This window comes from Buteo buteo, chromosome 3 (genome assembly GCF_964188355.1).
Source record: "Buteo buteo chromosome 3, bButBut1.hap1.1, whole genome shotgun sequence".
NCBI classification, from domain to species: Eukaryota; Metazoa; Chordata; class Aves; order Accipitriformes; family Accipitridae; genus Buteo; species Buteo buteo.
The window spans coordinates 13,708,866-13,730,327 of NC_134173.1; the positions used below are offsets into that span (position 1 = coordinate 13,708,866).

Genomic DNA, 21,462 nt, shown 5'->3' on the forward strand with positions numbered 1-21,462 from the left:
GGTTAAGGAAGTTTGTTCAGCCAGCATTGCTACCCATCTTAAAGTGCAGGTTAGGTAATGAAACATTACTAATCCTACCTGCCTTTAGGCAGAGGGGTGGGGTGGGTCATCTCTTGATAAATCTTGCTGCTCCCATCTTACAGAATTCACTGGGTAGAGAGATAGGGCAATATAAAAGCATATAAATCAGTGTTTCCTAACATGTGGAGTTGAAAGCTTTTTCAGCAAGCCAGGAAAAAAAAAACAGTTTTCAAGCCTAGATTCATCTTAGAGGGCTAAGTCCAATTTAGCACTTGAACTGGATTCTATTGTCCATATTTTACAGTCAGCTTCCTTTGTGCTTATCTAACCTTGAACTAGCGACATATTCAGTACAATCATTCAGTGACATCATTCTAATTTATGGCAGCTTGCACCTATGAAAGCAGGCTCTCCTGCTAAGAACAGTAAGAACTCAGCAGATGTCTTTAAATCCACATGTTCCTGTACTCTGGGCTGCACAGTTTGTTGCTGGGAACTATGCCTAAAAGGCCAGAGTTTCTCAGACAGGGTTTGGGTTGGATCTTTATATCTTTAGTTTCTTAATTAAACTGTGCCAGAATGTGGGCTGCTTGCAATTTCATTTGGCTTAAGCTCATCCAATCTAAACTGTCTGCAGAAGCAAGATGCAAGTCCTTTCCTTGGTTTGCAGTTCCAGATTCAAGCCAAGTCTGAGCTCAACATATGAGCAATGAGATCAGTCAGAGAGTATGAACTTGAGATGTCTATGTCTGAGCTTCAAACTGACAGTCTGGGTGTAAGGTTGCTGCTATCCTCAGCAAGCTGGAATGGGACAGAGAACAGCACGTTTCTTGCACACACTTAAATAGAGCCATAACTGATTACCTTAAAGCACAAAAAATAAAATGCTGACAATGCATGCAGAACTGAAACTTTTGGGAAGTGCAGGAGACAGCAGAAGGCAGTTTAAACACGACTTCAATCTATACACAGACCTGGAGCCTTATATTTGACAGTGGCTGGTTGCAAAGTGTGTGTTTCTTGTAATCCTTCGAAGTCAGTTCCTGCTGAGTAAGATAGCTGTGAATCTGGAGTTCAGAAATACTGTGGGTTCTGCACTTCGGGTAGAAGCTGACTTCAGTTGGTAATCAGAGCAAGAATGGGAAATCAAGAGAGCTGCTGATCGAATGTGCCAACCCATTCAGAACAGTAAAGAGCTGGAGGAACTTCCCCGTCCCAAAATTCTTCACTGTAGAACAAAACCCAAAGGAAAAAGTGGATAAGCTTATTGCGCTGGGATTTGAAAAACTTCAGAGATGTCATTGGCTACAGCAGTGGATCGGCAAGGAATCTTTATTTATGAATAGAAAACAAGAAAATGAATGATAGTGTTTTCTCACTTTCTGTTAAGGGTGAGATGTTGGAGGATAACATCGACGACAAGCATTTTTCTATATTGGATGTGTTAGCAGAGTTTGACAAGACCCCCCAGGAAAACAGAACACGTTTGTGCTCAGGTAGTGCTCCCTTTGGTGGGTAACTTTCCCAGCAAGGTACCATTGTATCGTGCTTGTTCCCCAAGAGGTTTTGTAGAAAAAAACAAGACAGCAGAATTTGACAGTAAAAGTAACAAAATGTGTACAAAGATGGTGTTCTGATGCTTGGAAAAAACAGCAAGCAGTGCTTATAATCAGAAGCTCTGGGCAGCTTAGGAAAGAGCATCCAAAGTACAGATAGACAAACATTCATTTGAATGCAGTCCAGTGGAAGTCATCTATTCAGGAGGAACGAGCAAGAGGTACATTTAGACTGAGCAAATAGTGAGGCTACCCTCCACATGTACAGTACACGAAATAAAATGAAGTTGTAAGCTAGTTAGACAAAGTGATGCTTAATTCTCATGCCGCACCTGAGCATGCTGCTGAGTGAAGAAGATATCTTTACAGGTTATAGGATGCAGGACTTAACAAAAAGCTTAAGAAACTGAAAGGCTTAATTAGTGAGTATCTAGTTTTGACATATTATTGCAGAGGAGAGCTGGGCTGTGGTGGTGGCTGGGCTCACCCGTGGCCATGGGGCCAGCCCCAGCTTTGGCCAGGCAGCAGCTTGGCGATGTGTGAGGCTGGAGCGGAGAGGCGCGAGGCCAGGCGTGAGCCAAAAGCTCAGGTGGGACCAAGACACTTGCGTATTTACAAAGGATAGGTATTGCTACCTGGTAGAGGCTCTAAATCACTTGTCACTGTTTTCATGGTGGACCTTGTATACCTGTACCTGACCAAATAGAGAGATGAAGCTTTTAGTTCCAGGTGCCTGACTTCGGACCGGCTGTAGCCTGGAGAGACTGGGTTGTTGGGCATGCATTGCCTAGACGGTTGGGAGGAAACACGTGGTGAAGCAAATTGCAGAGCTACAAGTCTTTATAAACCAATCTGACTAAACCAAAACATTTTCTGTTCTCACATGTGAAGTAGAAACTTGTGCTCGTGGATGAAGACCTGCAATAAAAACAGTTTAAGCTGTCAGCACTGGCAAACTAGCATGTCCCTAATTCTTGGAGGCTTCTTAATCAGGTGTAGAAGAGAAGCTTTAAGCAGTACACTAAAATTCAATAGAAGCCATTTGAGTGGTAATTCCTGAAATTTTACAGAAAAGTGAAATTTAGAGACTGAAAAACCAATAGCCAGAGACACTTTCACAGACTTCAGATGAGCTCTGTCTCTGAAGCTCTGAAGCTTCCTAATGTACAGATACTGCAAATAATATTATGAATGAAAAAAAAACCAACATATTTATATGGCATCCCTGGAAGAAGGTGAACAAATTATGTTTAAACAAGTAGAAAATAGTGTTTACATATGTTAAACTATTAAAATCACTTATTAGAAACAGTTTTGTTAGATGCAGACATAAGACAAGCATGTGTGTAGAATCTTGTATGTAGAAACTCTTCTAGCAGGTGTGGTAATGCACATGCCAGAGTAGCACTGAGAAAAAAAACAATTTTAAGTTAGCATGGAACTATTCCATTCAGGTATAGAAATATAACCAGCCTCAGCATCCTCAAACAAAGAATTTTAGGAAATGTGGTAAAAAGAAACTACTGGTAAAAGTAATAAAACATCTGCCAAAGAGAACAGCAGAATCAGGATGTGATCTACAGTTTTCAGTGTTAAAAAGCAGAACAGCACCAAGGAACTGTAAAGGTTGTCACTTGTGAGCATTTTGCCACTGTACGAGATTAAAATGAGGATGTCTTGACAGTTAGAATAAATGTCAGTTACTGGGGACTCACAGAAATCTGAAGAAACAAATAGGACAAGGCAAAGGAATCCAAAGAGCTTCACTTGTCCAGGAAGAAGGTATTTGATGTCTGAGCCTGGCTGTGAATCACAGGCTGTTAGAAGAAGTACCGTATAAGGTTGTCACCTTTGACAGACAGTATTCTCCAAGCCTTAGGAGAGAGGAGAATACAAGGTGTGGAGTTCTCTTTGCACAACATGGTCCCAGATTAGGAACAGGAGGCCCAAAAATGTCAAAAAAACCCCAAACAAACAAAACTCCACACAGTTAACACTTTTGGGCTGAAATAATGTTGATTAAAAAAAAGTTCAGGATCCAAGCAACAGGACAGGCTACTTGAGAAGACAAATTCAAGTATCGTTAGTAATATGCCTTCTAGGCTGGTATAGTTGTTGTCTTTTTGCCTTGAAGAAGATTAATTAGCGTTGCACAATCTGCTTTAAAAAATGGGACTTCCCAGGCCTAAATATTGGAGGTATCATCTTGAAAGTCCTTTGTTAATCACATAGAGCTGAACAAGATGCAGAATAAAGCAGGCACTGTAACTGATCACTGAGCAATGGGGAAAGACATAGGACCATTTAACCCAGTCCTGTGCTTACAAGAGAATTGAGTGAACCTAGGAGCTGAATGTGTGAAATCTGGACGTTAGGCCCTGAGGAAAAGGAGGTTTCTGTCTTACGTCTAAATTACTTTTGGCAGTTGAATGATGGCATTTTGTTTGTTTGGTTTGGTTTTAAGGGACTGAATGTCTGTGTACATATATTAAGTCTGATATGCTGGGATATGGTTTGAAGCTTTTCCTGACTGGCCTGATCAATCATGTTGTCAGCCCTAACCTTCAGTGATTGATTAAAAAGCAGAACTCATCAAAAGTGATTCACTATGAAGAGATTATGATCTGATCATTTTACTGAGGTGATATATTATTCATAGTTTCCAATCATCCTTCTTTTTTTCTTCTAATATATGCGGTCAGAGATTTCTGTTGTTTTCAAATTTAAATAAAAAAATAGTAAAACTTACCCAGCATTTCCTTTTTCATTATTATGATGACAATACAAACCTTAAAGGTGACAAGACAATTATTTAAAATGTAATGTGACTGAGCGTAAATTATATATGCCACAGTTGCAGTGAGGCTTTATCAGTTTTGTTGCTAATGGTGTTGGCATTTGCAGTGACATCTTGAAACTCAGTAAAAGCTAATACTTGTGCACTAGCAACCTGTTCTTCTAAGTAATGTGGAACCAATGATTTGAGGAAAGTGTCTTATTAAACCTTTACAACAAAAATGTGAAAGAAGAAGATATGTTAGTTATGCTGCTTCTTTCAAATAAGATGTTATCTTCAACAAGAATGTCCTGATTATGCTAATATAATGTGTCAGTATCTATGGAAATGTTATCATCCCAAAAGCTCCCATTGGCATCAATGAAAAATGCTTAACGAAGGCAGATGGTGGCATTTGAGTTTGTGACCTCTTTTTTGTTCATTTGTTTTTTTTGAGGGGAGCAAAGTTTCTTATCCACTGCTGGTAGAAGTAAAGACTAAGGTCTCAGTAAATGAAATAAATGGAAATATTGATATTTTTTCTCTCACTTTGTGCCTGATTTCTTTTAGTGAGATACACATTCCAGTGAAAGTAATGAGAATATTGCCACTGATTTCAGAAAACTATGTATCAGGAACATTTTGCATTAGATAAGAGTTTGTCATATTATCAGTATTATGCTTTCCCTGGGGAACTCAATTTATTAGTCATTTTCTTCTGCTGGTGTGGGTCTTACAGCCAGTGACAGGAACAATGGCAAATATATAGTAATAAAACCATAAAAATTGGCAGAGGTGTGCAGATGCAATTAAATTATTCCAGCTCTTTAAAATAAAATCTGATCCAATATCAGGTTGTCATTTTGTGTAATCAGTTTCCAGTTTTTAAAAATGCACTGCAGTCTTAATCCATAGGTCTGATCCAAATGAGTAAATGGAAAGATACCCACTGATTTCAGTGAGCTTTGACTCAAGTCCTCATTAGTTTATATAGAGTTCTGGGAATAGTCATCTCCAAAGAAGCCTATGAGAATGAAACTCCAGCTCACCCCAGAATATCAGGAATTTATTTTCTCTAATTTATGAAACTTCATGCCATTGGAGAAGGTGCCATCTTTCTTCTGAAGGATGGACATAGATTTTTAAGTCAAATATTTCTTTCCAGTGGTTCCAGTACCTATCAAGTCTATATATATTATGTTCTTAGCTGGATTTACCACACACAGAAATGAACTGGTATGACCAACACAGAATTCAGGCTTGGGAAGAACTGAAAGTGTTGGCTTCTTCACTGAAAGACTCAAATTGAAATGCTAAATTATTGTTCTCCTGGTTCCTTCTCAGCATTTGTAACTGCTGCTCTAAGAAATATTTTATTATTTTATAAGGCTAGCGTGCCACCAGAAACTAGAGAATGTCAAATGATAAGCCCATAGAAATAAGACTTTGGCTGTACTGTTATACGAACAATCTGTTTGAACAGATCAGGAATAATTGATGAATGCTGGAAATTGCTGTGAGAGCTGGTATTTTATAACCACAGTGAGGATTAGCACACATTTCTTGTAAGAATGAAAAGGGATATAAATTACATCTCAATACTGAAATGGGATACTCTATACAAGATATATGTGTGCTTATATATACATATACACACACACATATGTACATATTAATGTAGATATATGTATCTAAGAGAGCAGGGCACAAATAGAGAACAAGTGAGGAAGCGTAAGAGGTCTTTCCCCATTAGGTAAAGTATAGTTTTACTATTGTTCTGCAGTCAGAATAAGATAATTTTTTTTTCTGGAGTAGGTAAGAGCTTTCCTGAAGAGTGGAATAAGATAAAAATATGACATATGTACATTGCATTACATCTGTGTGGTCTATCATATCTATATATGGTATATTGTAACATACAGATGGTATACATACGATACGCATATAAAAGTAATGATCCATGACAATAACATGTCAGAAGCCTTCTGTGCTTTCCTGTGAGACATTTATCTGACATGCTTTACTTTCTGGAAAACAGTCATGTGTATATAATATTGCATATAATCAGCTGCAGAAGGTTTTTATTGCATTACCTGTGACAAAGTTGGCAAGCACTGAAGCGCCCATCTGAAGCAGGCTGCTTCTGTTACCGGAGGAAAAAAAAGCAAGGTGCACCTTTAACTCCCTGTTGTAAGTGAAACGTTATGCAGGGATGGACTATGGACTATCCAGCTTCACATGAGAGGCTGGGTGCCAGGGTTTCACAGTGATGAGATTTACCTGACAGGCTAAGGTAGTCAGGTATCAGCAAGACAGAAATGCTCTAAATAGCTGGAAAGCACCAAGAACAAGGATTTGGAGCACGAGAAGGAATAAAAGGTCAGGTGCCTGAGCACCTGGGAAAGGGAGGAAGAGAGTAGAGAATGAAAGAGGGACTTGTAAAGGGATGTAGCCAGTGCAGAGGAACTTCAGAAATGCATTTTCTGCACTCGACAAATCTTCAGAATTCAAAACAAGCCTTTAAGTATGACTTCGCCAAGGAAGTAAGCAAAGGTTTAGCAGGAATGGAAACTGCATGTCCCCCAGTAGGAGAGGAAGCGCCAAGACATTTCAAGACAACACATTTATAAAAGTGGTGGATACTGTGAGACAATTTCAGCAATGCTGGGTGACTGAAGTCTAGCAATTTTTCATTCCACTGCAGGGGTGGAGTGACCAGTAAATGAAACAAAAAACACTATAAAAAGTATTCCCTGATATAAGATATTGCCATCTGAATATTACTTTGTGTATTGTTGTTAACTGTTCCATTTTGTAGAGATCAATACAAGCAGCTTCCTTAATTTATAGTATTTAAAGGCCAGGACGTATGGTGAGAATAGAATTCACTTAGCTGCAACTGAATTGAGATATATTCCTCAGAGTTCTTCTGGAGAATGGGAATGTTGGAACATAAGTAAAGATTACTGTAAGAAATAAAATACTAGAAAAAGGTGAGGCAAGCAAAATGAAACTTAGTATACCAAATTTCATATAATAGTAAAAATTCTTTTACAAATATTCTTTTCAGAGAGACCAGTTGCAAAGCGTAACAAGGAATGGAAAGGTACCAGAATATACTACCTGAAAAGGCTCATTTAAAAATCCGTGCTATTATTAAACAGTAGCAGATTGCTTAATAGCACATAATTCTCAAACCATAAGAGCTTTAATATATTAATGAGGTGAAGTGGTGAGTCCTATTGCTACTAGGATATGCTGTGTTTGTGTACTTTATGCAAATCCAGAGAAGCTTTTTCAGCAATTGTTCCAGGCATGTAAAAAACTACCTGAAGTTAATAAGATTGTTCGTAAAGAAGTATATCTGATGTCTAATACAGTGGAGTTTCTTTTTGGTTATTTTTTTCAAGTGAACATGCATATAGCTGGGTGCTGGATATATTTACTGGCTTTTTATGTTATTTCTGCCCTACTTCACCTTTCTGTATCATTCTCCTGAAGTCTCCTGGGTACGCTTGGCAGTTTGATTATGTATCATGTGTCTATTGAAAATATTACTTGCCTTCTCTGTTACTGGAATATTTGATGTTGCTTGTATTATCAGTTGCTTTTAAAATGAGTGGGTTTTTCCTATTAAGGTCCATATAGAGTTGAATATAAAATAATAGCATTTTTTCCTCACCCCTGCATCTTTTTGGGTAGATTTAAAGAGTTCTTTGCAAATGGCAATACATCTATTACTTTTATGAGAGAACTTAGCTTGTATGCAAGAGACATTTCCTAAAACGCTTTCTAGGTTTCTAGCGGTTTCCACAAAATACACTTGATTTCACCCCTGTTAAATTATGAAGATATATACCATAAGGCTTTGTTTAGAAAAGCTGAAATGGTGACCACATTGCTTGAGGAAACATAAAAAGATTAATGATTGAGTTCTGTCTGGCTCCCAGATTCTCACTTCCTGAATCAGTGTGGCTGAGACATCTCACAGAGATGACACATATTGACTCTGGGGAGGGAGCAGCAATTATTTGCCTTATTATTTTCCATGTCAGGCAAGTAATAGAGCAATATTGTGCCAGCCAGTGAAAGAAGAAATTTCTAGCTTGTCTGTCCTTCAGCTTGAAGGACTGTTGTATATACTTCTCAAAGATGGCTATATATTTGGAAATTAGGACCTTACTGAAAAGAAGAATAAAAATATCTAGATCTTCCACTAGATTCTACTTTGAAGCAAGATAAAATACCTGGAAGTATAAACAGTGCCCAGTTTCTGTATTAATGCCCTTCCAGGGAAGTGGCCTATGGATCATGAGATCCAGAAAAATTATTTTGATGGTGGTGGTGTGTAGTCTTTCTCCCACAAGGTAGAGCAAAGATATTTAATGTTTGTTTAGTCATTCTCGAATATCTGTACATGTTGCGTTTGTTGTTTGCTTGTTTCATAGATCTATTTGCGATTCTTGGACTATGAGATGCAGAATTCCAATGAATGCAAAAGGAATTTTGTAGCTGTCTATGACGGAAGCAGCGCTGTGGAGGATTTGAAAGCAAAGTTTTGCAGCACCGTTGCTAATGATGTAATGCTGCGGACGGGTCTGGGTGTAATCCGCATGTGGGCAGATGAAGGCAGTCGAAACAGCCGATTCCAGATGCTCTTCACATCTTTCCAAGAACGTAAGACCCTAATCAATACATTCACCTTTCAATTTGTTAAATGATACAAGTCCCCAAAACTGTTAATGTTTTCTTTGTGCAGAGTAGTCACTGAAGAATGTTCCCAAACAAGCTATGTAAATATTCAGAACAGTTTTTAATCCAAGCATTTATAGTGTGCAATAATTTGTAATGCAGTAGATAGAGCGCAGGATTCAGAGACAGGAAGACAGGTACAAGTAGTCACGACCTGTCTAGTTGTATGACTGTGACTTTTATCTGACACCCAAGCTACTGGGCTGCTATGTCTCAGTTTTCCCATACATGACATGGAAAATAATAGAGCTCTGAAGGTTTTTATCAAGCCTGATCCTTTTCTATGAATTTGATTTTTAGATCTCATTATGATGGGTGTTTGAAAAGCACCTTATGATTATTTTATCACAGGTGATGGGTGTGTTTGTGCATATTCCAGAATGCATATATCAATAAAAGTATATGCAGATATTGTTAAGCAAGGAATTTAGGGTTTTTTTGTAGTAAGAGAAGTTTTGTAGAAGCCTTACATGATATTTTGGTCAATATTCTGTCTACGGACCTTGCCTACATTCATATGTTTGTATGATTTCTAGACTCAGATAATAAGCAAAACAGCCTTTGAAAGAAACAAAAGGTAGTTCTAGCCAGTTTAAAAAAATAAACAAACCACAAAAAACCCTCAACAAAACCCAATAACCCCATTCACTTAAAATGGGTAATCACAGGTAATCACCTGTGAAAGATATCGATTTGTTTTCTTTGATGAAAATAATGCATATTTGGTCTCTTAAGGAAGGAGTATACACATTTATTTTCACATGCTGATTCATGTTGATTTTTAATGTGTTTTTTGGTTTGCACATCACATGTCTGACAGGCAGATTTCTGTGTGGCTGTCAGCGGTTGGAATGAAGGCACAATCCTACCAAACACATTCTTCATCTGTATTCTGTGTGTGTGTACCCTGCAACGAGGCAGTGAGACTCTGTTGAGAACAGCCTCTGTAATTCCTTAATTATGGCTCTGATTAAAAATTTCTGCCAGTCTACATGCCTGAAACTGCATACGCCACTGTACTCTCACACTGCAGCCTTAGGGTGGATTATATTTTTCTTGTCTGTAAATCAGGCCAGGGCCTAAAAGATATTGAGAACCCTCAGTTGAGATGATACTGCCCTTTTCTCATTTCTGCAACTGGAGATGTCTTGAATATTCAAGATCTGATTCATTTTTTTCACAAGGCATCCTGGTCTGTTACCTTAGAAACAACTGCACTGGAGGTTCACAGCATATAAAGAACTGGAGAGTGAAGCACTAGGATGACTAACTTGAAATGAAGGTTTGAATAAGTGTGTGTTTGCAAGGCTTTCATATTTTAAAGGAAAATAAGGAAAAGTGTGGTTTTTTCTCATATAGTATTCCTAATATATTTACCTGGCATGCTACATCTTACCAGCTACTCCGTTCCTGTAAACAGACGATAGTTTATACTGCAGGGTATTCTGACTGGGAAGTTGAAAACATTAACATGATGTGTTTTCTGTAAATTTATTCTGAACAGTCATTGCACGCTAAAAGCCGAAAATTTATTAAGGGCTAAATTGTGCTTTGAGATACGTATACGCAGCCTGCTCATAAATAGCAGAAGCAACTGCATCTGTGGTTTTAATGCTGGGAATTGACTTTAAAGATTTAAAGGTGATGTTGACTGTACTTTCTGTGCCATGTCGGTTGTCCGTAAGTGCTGCCCTATGCCGCAGACGGGTGCTGGCTGTCAGGAGTCAGCTGGAGCAGATGTCCAGTGTGCGCACTGCGAGACACAGCTCAGAGCATGGAGCTGCAACGTCTTTCAGCAGTCTGGGGGAATAATTAGATGATCTGCATGGAAGAGAAGGAATGTCAGACCTCATTCAGGGAGATGTGCATCAGGGAACAGACACCTGTGTCTCTACTTGGGGACAAAGAAAGAAGAAAAAAGCTATTTTGTTCACCTAGAGCTGAGAAAGAAACAAAATTGATGTTGTGGTTATATGCATGGGAAAGAGTGACAGAGTAAAATTCCTGTCTTTACTGTTGCTGTGGGGATGACCGGGAGGTGTTGCGATATGTAGCTCCCCAAGTTCCTCTCCTTAGTGTGAAGTTGTCGAGATGGTGAGTCTTCCCTTACACAAAGCTCTGTGAACTGGAAGTGCTTTTTTGTGGACACAGGCTACTTAGCCTGAGGAACGTTTTCTTTCTGTGCAAGTCTGTTCAGTGTTAATTCTTGTTATAGAGCCGTTTCCTGGGGACTTGACATTTGTGTAGAACAGAGAAATTTTGAAGAGATTTCTTATATGATTATTTTCATATGGTTTGATCAGTGTGCTCCACTTACATTTGAAATACATGTCTTTTTTCGTTGGCGTCTAAAAAGTGGTCTTACAAGTTTCCAAACCTCTAGCAATGATGCTCTGCAGAGCAGCAGTGCTATAAATATGTGTGAAGGAAAGGCATACAATGCAAGAAGTTGTTAAATTTCCTATGCCAGAAAATCAGTAATGATTCTCACAACATCAAAATAATAGTAGAGCTCTAAGTAACACTTAATAACCAATTAATTCGTAATAGCTGGTAATTTAGAGTGATGATCTGATATTTCATGATCAGTATTATTAGCTGTTCTAACTATCATTATGGGTTTTGTCTGCTTATGTCCTTAATCTTTAATATATCTTCTAAGCATATATATATCTAATCATATTTTTGTGTATGGTAGTCACTGCCTACAATAGACTTTAAATATCCAATAAATTAATTTAAGAATCAGAAAAAGGAAAACAAGAAAGCTGCTATCATCAAAAGGTGTCTGTTCTTCTGGTAAGACGACTTGAAAAATGACTCTTTGTTTTTTCACCCGCTGACTGTTCATTTCATTTTCCATGACTCTGAGAGTGATCTCCAGCCTGATTAATGACAGACATGCTACACCTACAGCTTCTTCAAAGAGCTGCTCCTGAGCAGACACACCTACGCTTTAACCTAAAAGCAGATTCGTAGGAGCAGGGTGTATGGGATAAGAGAAAATCCCTCTGTATGCACACCAGGCAGGACATTCGTTCTCTCACCTCTGACTGCTATTTGGTAGCACTGCTTCCTTCTCCATCCCTAGCCCTGCATCACAAACTCCAGACCAGAAAAATACCATTCCTTCTCTTATTTTGTTGCCCCTTTGAGCTCTAATCCTGTTTTCAAAGCCCTGTCACATGTGGCTTTTCTAAAGAAGCACAAGTTCTATCATTTTCTTTTTATTAACAAAACCTGTATTTGGATAGAAATCTAGGGCCATGTTTAGAAGAGTAGTGCATAGCTTTATTGAGTAACAGCACTCAAGTCCTTCTTTACAGCCAGAATCCCTGAAAATCCTCACCCCAACATGGGCAATTCTCTAATGGGGAAAAGGCACTGCAGGTATGCAGTATTAAGGACTGTGTTTGTTGTGGTAATGCAAAGGGAACTCCTGAGAAAGGGAACAACAAAGCAATAAGTGAAACTCATGCGAAGAGATGGTTTCACTTTGCAAGGACTTAGAAGTGTAAATAGAGGGCTGGTTTTGCTCCTTGCTTCCACACTAATATAGGAAAAAGAAAACTTTGGGATTGCCTCCTTACTGGTGAGCACTCATCTGTGATTTTCTTCCCCTCTGTGCTATTTGCAGCTATCTCTAGTGAAAAACGCTCACTGGCTAAGCATCCCAATGACCCTCTGACCCTGAACAAAATAACTGTTTGTGGTGCCTAGAGTGTATAAACTGAACACAGACTGGAGCTCTGGGCACATGCTCCTGAGCTGCCGAACTCGGGTGCGTTCGTATATCAAAAAACCCCCATGAAACCACACATAAGAGTATTTTAAAGACCAGATTATCGATGTGCATCTGGTATTAAATATCTGTAAAAGTTACATTTATCTTGAACAGAGCTGTCTGAAGGTGGCTGAGAAGGAAAATTCGGTATTAAGCACATTTCATTTTCAAGTTTCTAAGAGCTGTATTTTAATAAGACTTTTTTTTTCATTAGTGGCAAATGAAAAGATAAGTAATTTTACTTTAGGTAATATACTTGTAGTGTACGGTACTAAAACCATCTTAATAATTTTATAATTTTCGTAAAGTAAGTGAAACAGTCTCTCAGTATGACTGATGAACTGTTCCTTGGAGAGGCTGAGAGAAAACTTCTTCCTCTGTTTCAAGGATGATTCAAGGAACACCTAAAGAATTTCGTTTTTCTTTCTCTTGTGAAGGAAAGCAAACTCTATTTTTCAGTAAGAAACAGTGGGAAAATCCAAATGATCTACACTTAAAGAATTCATATGCAGAGCGTGATGCAATGAGCTATCTTGAGTGCGTGAGGACTAGGTGTGAAATGTCTAACAAGTTCTCTGTAAAATATTTCTCACATCTAACCATTGTTAAGATTTCAGAATTTTCCCATTCACCCTCAGGAGAAGGCAAGACCTTTCAAAAATGCTATGACAAGAAGGGAAGGGGGGAAAAGAGAGAAGCCTAAAAATAGCAAGTAGGGCAGGGCATTCATCTAAGATTAGGGAGTCACGGACTGAAATCCTTGTCTTGAAACAGGCTCAAAGGGTAAATCCACATGGTTCAATGAAGTACGACGTAGACACCCAAGCCAGCTTGCTCAGAGCTAGTTCACACCCTAGAAGCAAAGGAGTTGCACTAACTCTGCATGGTGCTGAGAGCAGTGTAAGTGCACTGGGGAAAGCACTGCACTGAAGTGGAACAGCTAGACTTCACACCAGGTCCATAACAAGTCAGCTTTTGGCTTCATTTTGTAAACATGTTTTGACCTGGCTGTGTTTGCATTTTATACCCAAAGTATCCTGTAAAGCCCAATAAAATGGTGCTCAACACACACAGATAATGTATTTTATTGCTAATGTCATAACATCACAATAGTACAATAATTATTCATAACACACAGAATATTTAATTGCTGTAGTGTTTTACAAATATTGTTATTTTATAGTATAAATGTCCATGTATTACTCATGATTATTTATTTATTGTCTCAGTGAAAGCAATATTTTTTTAAATCTAAAATATGACTGCTTATTTCATGTTTGTAAACATGGCATATGGAAGCACTATTAACGCTCTTTTTGTTTCTCTGCCTTAGGGCTATTCAGGATTAAAAGAATTTATGATCCTTTTGCCTTAATAAATGAAAAAGTATAGATTATTGGCTCCATGTGTATTCCCAAAACCTTCCAGTAGTAAGAAAACATAGACAAATACATTGGCTCAATTTTTATAAATTTTGAGAGCAGTAACCTTCAAATACTAACCTCAGGGTTTTTTTAATATTGTGATGGTAACCTTCTGGAAATATGATCATTATAACAATCCCCTAACTTGTACTACAAACAAAATATATTTACATGCCAGAAGTCGGGTTATTACTATAGGATTTTTTAAAGTACAGGTTTCTTAAACCTGAAAAAAACTCTGCAATATCATGTCTATTCCTGTTAACTCACTTGCTTATATATCTTCTAGGGTAAGTGCACCATCTTGTGTTCAGTATAAATACTTGTTGCAAAGCAGATGTTACATTATAATTAATTCAATAACTATAAAATCTGTTTGTATATTAAGATACAAGGCATCCCTACACATACGACACAAATTTTTAAAAGGAAAATATTATTGTTAAAAATACTGTAGAATGAAAGTGTTTAAAGTTTTTCATTTTGTATATATTACTTTATATAAACTATAATTTTATGTAAAAATAATTATTGGTTCAAATCCAAACTGGAAAAAGAACCTTTAATAATAATTTTTTTCTTTAATTAGTGTTTTAAATTAAATTATAGTGTTTTCATGCTGTTAAAATCCAACAATTTATCAAAGACTTGAAGTTATTAAAATACATCAGGTTGAATTATATGTATAGTTCTAATTTGCTTGCTTGTGGTAAAATCAATATGAATTGTTCGTTGTGCTGAATATGCTATCTCACTTATTTCTAGGCCAGTACCTTGGCAGAGCTTGACTCAAGGCAGCTTTGGGACACAGGAGAAATAACATAACTGTGTGTTCCCAGCTGTTACTTTAATTATGATGCCATCTCTTCAGAGAGTCACAGAAGGGTTGAGGATGGAAGGCACTCCGGGATATGGTCTAGTCCAATCCTGCTCAAAGCAGGGTCACCTGCAGCAGGTTGCTCAGGGCTGTGTCCAGTTGGGTTTTGAATATCTTCAATGATGGAGACTCCACAACCCCTCTGGGAAGCCAAGCTCCTGCACAGTGTTTGACCAGCCTCAAAGTAAAAGTTTGTTCTTGCATTTAAGGGGAATTCGCTGTATTTCATTTAGTGCTCATTGCTTCTTGTCATGCCACTGGGCACCGCTGAGAAGAGCCTGGTGCTGTCTTCTTTACTCCCTCCCATCAGCTATTTGTACACACTGATGAGAGACCCCACAAGCCTTCTCTTCTCCAGGCTGAACAGTCTCAGCTCTCTCAGCCTCTCCTCATGTCAGATGGTCCGACCCTTTAATGGTCTTTGTGGCCCTTTGTTGGACTCACTCCACTACGTCCATGTCTCCCCTGTGCTGAGGAGCCCAGAACTGGACATAGAACTGCAGTTGTGGCCTCGCTGGGGCTGAGTAGAGGGGAAGGATCACATCTCTCAACCTGCTGACAATTGTCTTTCTAAAGCAGCCCAGGATACTGGTGGCCTTCTTTGCCACAAGGGCACATTGCTGGCTTATCATCAGCTTACTGCACATCAGCACCTTTTGTCAATCCCCAGCACATACTGGTGCATGAAGTTATTCCTCCCCAGGCACACGACTTTGCATTTCCTTTTGTTGATCTGCTTGAAGTTCCTGTTTCTCCAACCTATTGAGGCCCATCTGTACAACCATCCAACCCAACCACTTGGTCCATCAACCAGGCCTCCCAGTTTTGCACTGCCTGCGAACTTGTTGAGGATACATTCTGTCCCATCATCCAGGATGTTAACGAAGAGGTTAAAGCGTATTGGCCTCAGTATGACCCCTGGTGTACATCACTAGTGACTGGCCTCCAGCTGAACTTCGTGGTACTGATCACAACTTTTTGAGCTTGGCAGTTCAGCCAGTTTCAGTCCAACTCACAGTCTATTTATCTAGCCCATATTCATCACTTTGTCTATCAGGATATTATGGGAAACAGTGTTGAAATCTTTTCTTAAGTAGAGAAACAATATCCACTGCTCTCCCCTCACTCACCAAGCCAGTCATCCAGTTGTAGAAGGCTGTCACATTGGTCAAGCATCATTTCCCTTTCATAAGTCCATGCAGACACACTCTTCTTCTCCTTCATGTGTTTGGAAATGGTTTTCAGGATTATTTGCTCTGTCACCTTCCCAGGGATCGAGATGAGGCTGACTGACCTGTAGCTTTCAGGATTCTCCTTCTCACTTTTCTCAAAGACGGGGGGACATCTGCTTTCTTCCAGTCCTCGGAAACCTCCCCCAATCACCATGACCTTTCAGAGATAATCAAGAGTGGCCTCGTAATGACATTAGCCAGCTACTGGGGGCATCACATCAGAGCCTATGGGCTCTTGTCTGTCTAGTTTGTTTAAATATTCCCTAACCTGGTCCACTTCCATGGAGGGTAAGTCTTCCTTGCTTCAGGCTTTCTCCCTCATCTCACGTGCTTGGAACTCCAAAAAGCAAATCCCACCAAAGAAAGATGGAGGATAAGGCAGCATTCAGTACCTCAGCCTTTTCCATGTCCCTTGTCACCAAGTCCCCTGCCCCATTCAGCATCACACTCACGTTTTCCCCCATCTTGTCTTGGCAGCTGACATACCTGTAGAAGTCCTTTTTGTTGCCCTTTACAACCCTCACCAGATTCAACCCCAGGTGGGCTTCAGCTTTCCTAACTGTGTCACTGCATGTTTGGTCAGTGCCCCTATATTTCTGCTGGGGTCATCCGACCCTGCTGCCACCTGTTGCGTGTGTCCTTTTTTATGTTTGAGTTTAGTCAGGAGCTCATTGTTCATCTATGCAAGCTAACTGCTACCTTCACTTGATTTTCTGCTTGTCTAGATAGACAACGATTGAGGGTAGAGGAGGTGATCTTACAGAATCAACCAGCTCTCCTGGAACCCTGGAGACCTCCCATGGCATTTTTCCAAGCAGACCCCTCAGACCCCTCAATGGTGAAATTTTGCTCTCCTGAGGCCCAGAGCTGTGATCCTGCTTTTTGCCTTATTCCCTCTTTGCAGCATCCTGAACTCCACCATCTCATGATCACTGTAGCCAGGGCTGCACCCAATATTCACATCCCCGACTGGTTCTTCCTTGTTTATATAAGTACAAGGCCCAGCAGAACTCCCCTTATCAGCTCCTTGATTACCTGTATCACAAAGTTATCATCAATGCACTCTGGAAACTTCCTGTATTGCTCGTGCCCTCCTGTGTTGCCCTCCACAGATAGCAGGTGGTTAAGATCCCTCATAAGGACCAGGGCCTGAGAACATGAGGCTTCTTCCAGCTGTCTGAAGAAGGTTTCATCTACTTCTTGTCCCTGATCAGGTAGCTCGTAGCAGACAGACACCAGCTACAATATTGGTAGCTGTGGGCCGACACTGGACTTCCCACTAATCCTGACCCAAAAACTCTCACTTGGCTCCTCTCCCAACCCAAGGCAGAGCTCTGTGCATTTTCACTGCTCTCTCATATAAAGGCCGTTTATATAGTCATGAGGAAGATTGTAGACTGGTAGAGTAGAGCTTCTGCTGGGTGGAGAGGTTTGTGGTGCTTTATCTAGTTGGAGCTAATGATAGCATATGCTTCCTTTTGTGAAAACATCCACAACCTTTCCACAGGTTTAAACTTTTACATGTTGAGGCATTGCCAGAGATGATGTTCAAGACTTAGGTTAAGCTATCAAGTGTTGCTTCCACATACCTTGCCTGCTTGATTCCACTCCCATCCTGGGTTCTTTAACAGCTTCAGGAAAGCATCAGGACCAGATCCATCTTGCTGTAAAAGAATCCTGTTTACTACCAGTTCATTTATCTTTTTGCTATTACTAGAATGTTCTTGATGTGCCATCCCAAGATCCCTTTGCTGTGCCTCTTCAAGGGCAAAAACCCTAATTCCTCCAATGTACAATGGGACTGACAGGTTTTCAGCTTCCCTTGATGCTTTCATTCATTCCAACAAAAAGCCTTCATTAGAGTGGGGAAAATATATTGATTTCTTGTCCAGCTTGATACACTCCAGCTTCAAGGAACCACAGAGAAGATTTGACTATACTAATTTTATAAACATGAACAAGAGGGGGCTGTTTGTCATTAGGTTTAGGTATCTTACATTTGGGTTTCTCTCATGCTAAGTTTGCTGTACCTTGAAATTGCTCTGCCTCTCTATTCATCTAGTTTTGACATTTAGTCACATAACATCTCTTTCCTCCATAGTTCAACAGCACAATGTAGAGAAACTGAAATTTTCTTTCTTTTTTCTTCCTTTCTCTTGCCTTTCATTTCCAGATCTCCCTGCCATCACTTTGCGTAATTATCCCTTGTTCTTAAATCTGCAAAAAATTTCTTTTGTACTGCTCTTATTTTTTCTCTTATTCCTGAAACATTTCCTAATGTTTTTAATTTGATGTAAAATCTCTTGTCATTCCTTTCAGTGCAGAATGCCTTAAGTGTCATCTATTTCTGCTGTGCAGTTCTTTCTTCCTTCCTCTTCCTTTCATTTCCTTTACTACTTTCCTCTAGTTCTATTTTTCTACTTACCACCACTATACTTCTAAATTCCTTTATTTCTGCCTTACACAACTGTCCTTCCTTCTTTTAAATTGTTCTCTATTCTTTTAGAGATTGTTTTCCCACTATTAATCCTTTCTTTGCTATTGCATTCAGACTGATTTTAAAGTGGCAAGAGCAAGCCATAGACATCTAGGAGGTTCTGCCTGTTCAGACACAGCACTCTGTCCTCACCACTTCACTTCTAAGGCCTTTCATGCCACTCTGCATGTTTTTTGGTGTTTTGGTGGGTCTTTTTATCTTCTTTATGGCTTTATTAGCATAAACGTTCCTAATCTTGCACTTTTTTTTTTCCTTGTTCCCCTGTCACTCCTTGTGCTTTCTCCATTTGTCATTTGGGTCTTCTTTTCTTGTGCACTTCCTACTTGCTACCATGTATTTTGAATGGATGGCTACTTAGGTCTTCTTAGGTTTCCCTTTCATAAATTCTCTCCCTTTCTGTTTCACTTTTTTGCTTAGAGCAGGCAGTGAGGCTCTTCCTGTGTGTTGGAAAGAACCAATCCCAAAAGATCCTTGCCTTGCCAAGAAACAGGGATTGCAGCTAGACTCTGAAAGGATGACAGTGTCTCTGGTGGGTTCCCTATATGATGTGTCACGTCATGATGTGACACCATACCCTCCAGGCTCAGCCCTCACTGTCCCCAAATGACAGCAACAGATAGATAAGGATGGTCCCAATGCACCCTCTCTGGCTAATATGCACATGTGTTGTTCTGCTCATTCTGTCTAGTTTAAAGTGAAATCCTTCCTGTGACAAACTTAACACCCGATCAGGGTCACTGCAGCTTAGGAGATGGTATACCAGATTTTTCCAAAAATTGAACAGTGGGCAGAACCAGTCTGGCTGATCAGTCTTCTGCATTGGCTAAGAGATACAGTATACATATACTGTTATATCTGAGTGTATGGTTGCATATTCGGGGGTGTGTACAAGTTTTGATGGCATTTACTGTTTGTTTAATGGACTAGAACTGCTCTGAAGAAGCCATTATAGTCAGTTATGGATATCTGAACTTAAGCACTTATTGAAAAGTGGATTTCTTGACATGATGTATAGAATCATTAACTTCTACAATATAAATCCTTTGTACTGTCCTTAGCAAACCACTGAATCAGTCATCTGCTCTGAGCCAGTCTCTGGGCTATGGATATATGTTGTCATAGGAACTGCTTTTAAAGTTGCAGAGGAGAAAAACTGCCATGAAGCATCAAATTCTAACTATCAATAATATGAGCATCATAACTCCTTTCCAGTTAGTTAAGGGTCTTAGGTTATTTTTTTAACTTTCCCTTAAAAATATTTATAATAAAGCTTTTGAGTTGTTTGAGCTAATAAAATACATGAACAGTTAATTTTTACTGATTTAGCACTGATAAAGTTTGTAGCTCTTTTTCTAAATGGAGGGAGATCTTCTGGTTTGGTTTTTTATTTCTGGTTTATCTTTACTATGTTATACAATTTTGGAGTAGTATCTGTACAACCCCCAACACCTAAGGATCTCCCAACACTTCAGTAAGTAGCACAGTTTAGCAGCGTGTAAAATTCCTTCTGATGGCTTCCAAGCTGCTTCTTCACAGTAATAGTACATAGCCTTCAGTAAAGCCTTCACCCTGCAGCTTTAATCTGCATGATTCTCCTAGACCATGGGCTTCAGGGACACTGAAGACTGTTGCTTTTTTTAATCTTCACACTTGCGATCAAAGGGGTACTTTTTACTGTAGCCTTTCTTATGACCAAAAGGGTTTTAAAATAATTTTCTCCGTGTATAAATGTTCAGGGACCATTGATATGGGCACTAAAGTACATATCTTCTTTAAGGCACACGAGTTTTCTCATAAAACTGGAGTTTCAGGAACAAACTTAAAACCAAATTATTTCCTATACACCAGATCTGTCTGGGATACAGTTAACTTTTTTTCATAGCAGCCGATAGGTGCTGTGTTTTGGATCTGTGGCTAAAACTGTTGATAACACATCAGTGACCCCCCCACCAATGTATGGGGAGCCAACCCAGTACAGTCATGAGACTCAGACTATGGGAAAATCCATCCATCTTAGACAGAACTGAAAATCTCTTGCCACAGAATAATAAACAGTGTGTGACTTGAGTGCTCTCAATGCTGCATGTCAAATATTATATATCAGGAACCTGTGTTGTATAGCTTTTTCCTATTACAGATTACAAGATCACTCCTAGATGTGTTTGCTGTGGAGACCTGAATGATTTACTACTTAATATCAGCTTTTTCTCTCTTGTTTTTAGCCCCTTGTGAAGCCAACACATTCTTTTGCCACAGTAATATGTGTATTAATAATACATTGGTCTGCAATGGACTCCAGAATTGTGTGTATCCTTGGGATGAAAACCACTGCAAAGGTAATGTGTAGAATTGGAAATGTCAATTCATTTAGACTGCATTGGATACAGCATATTATCCTTAGTTTCTTTTTAAGAATGTGCCATATGGGTCAAAGCTCAGAAAGAGTAATACAGGGAGAACATACACCAAGCGATAGAGAAAATGAAGAGAGGTAAAATACCAATGGATACTTCCAGTGTTTGCATTTGTTTTGCTTGGTGTTG

General features: G+C 39.2%; 1 protein-coding gene across 1 annotated transcript in view; it reads left to right on the forward strand.

The window, feature by feature from the left end:
- The window catches only part of NETO1 (neuropilin and tolloid like 1), a 68,007-nt gene that overhangs the window by 40,998 nt on the left and 5,547 nt on the right, over nucleotides 1-21,462 (forward strand). The window contains exons 7-8 of the mRNA XM_075024290.1: nucleotides 8,802-9,030; nucleotides 21,142-21,255. Coding sequence (XP_074880391.1) covers nucleotides 8,802-9,030; nucleotides 21,142-21,255 — 343 coding nt within the window. The remainder of the gene's footprint in view (nucleotides 1-8,801; nucleotides 9,031-21,141; nucleotides 21,256-21,462) is intronic.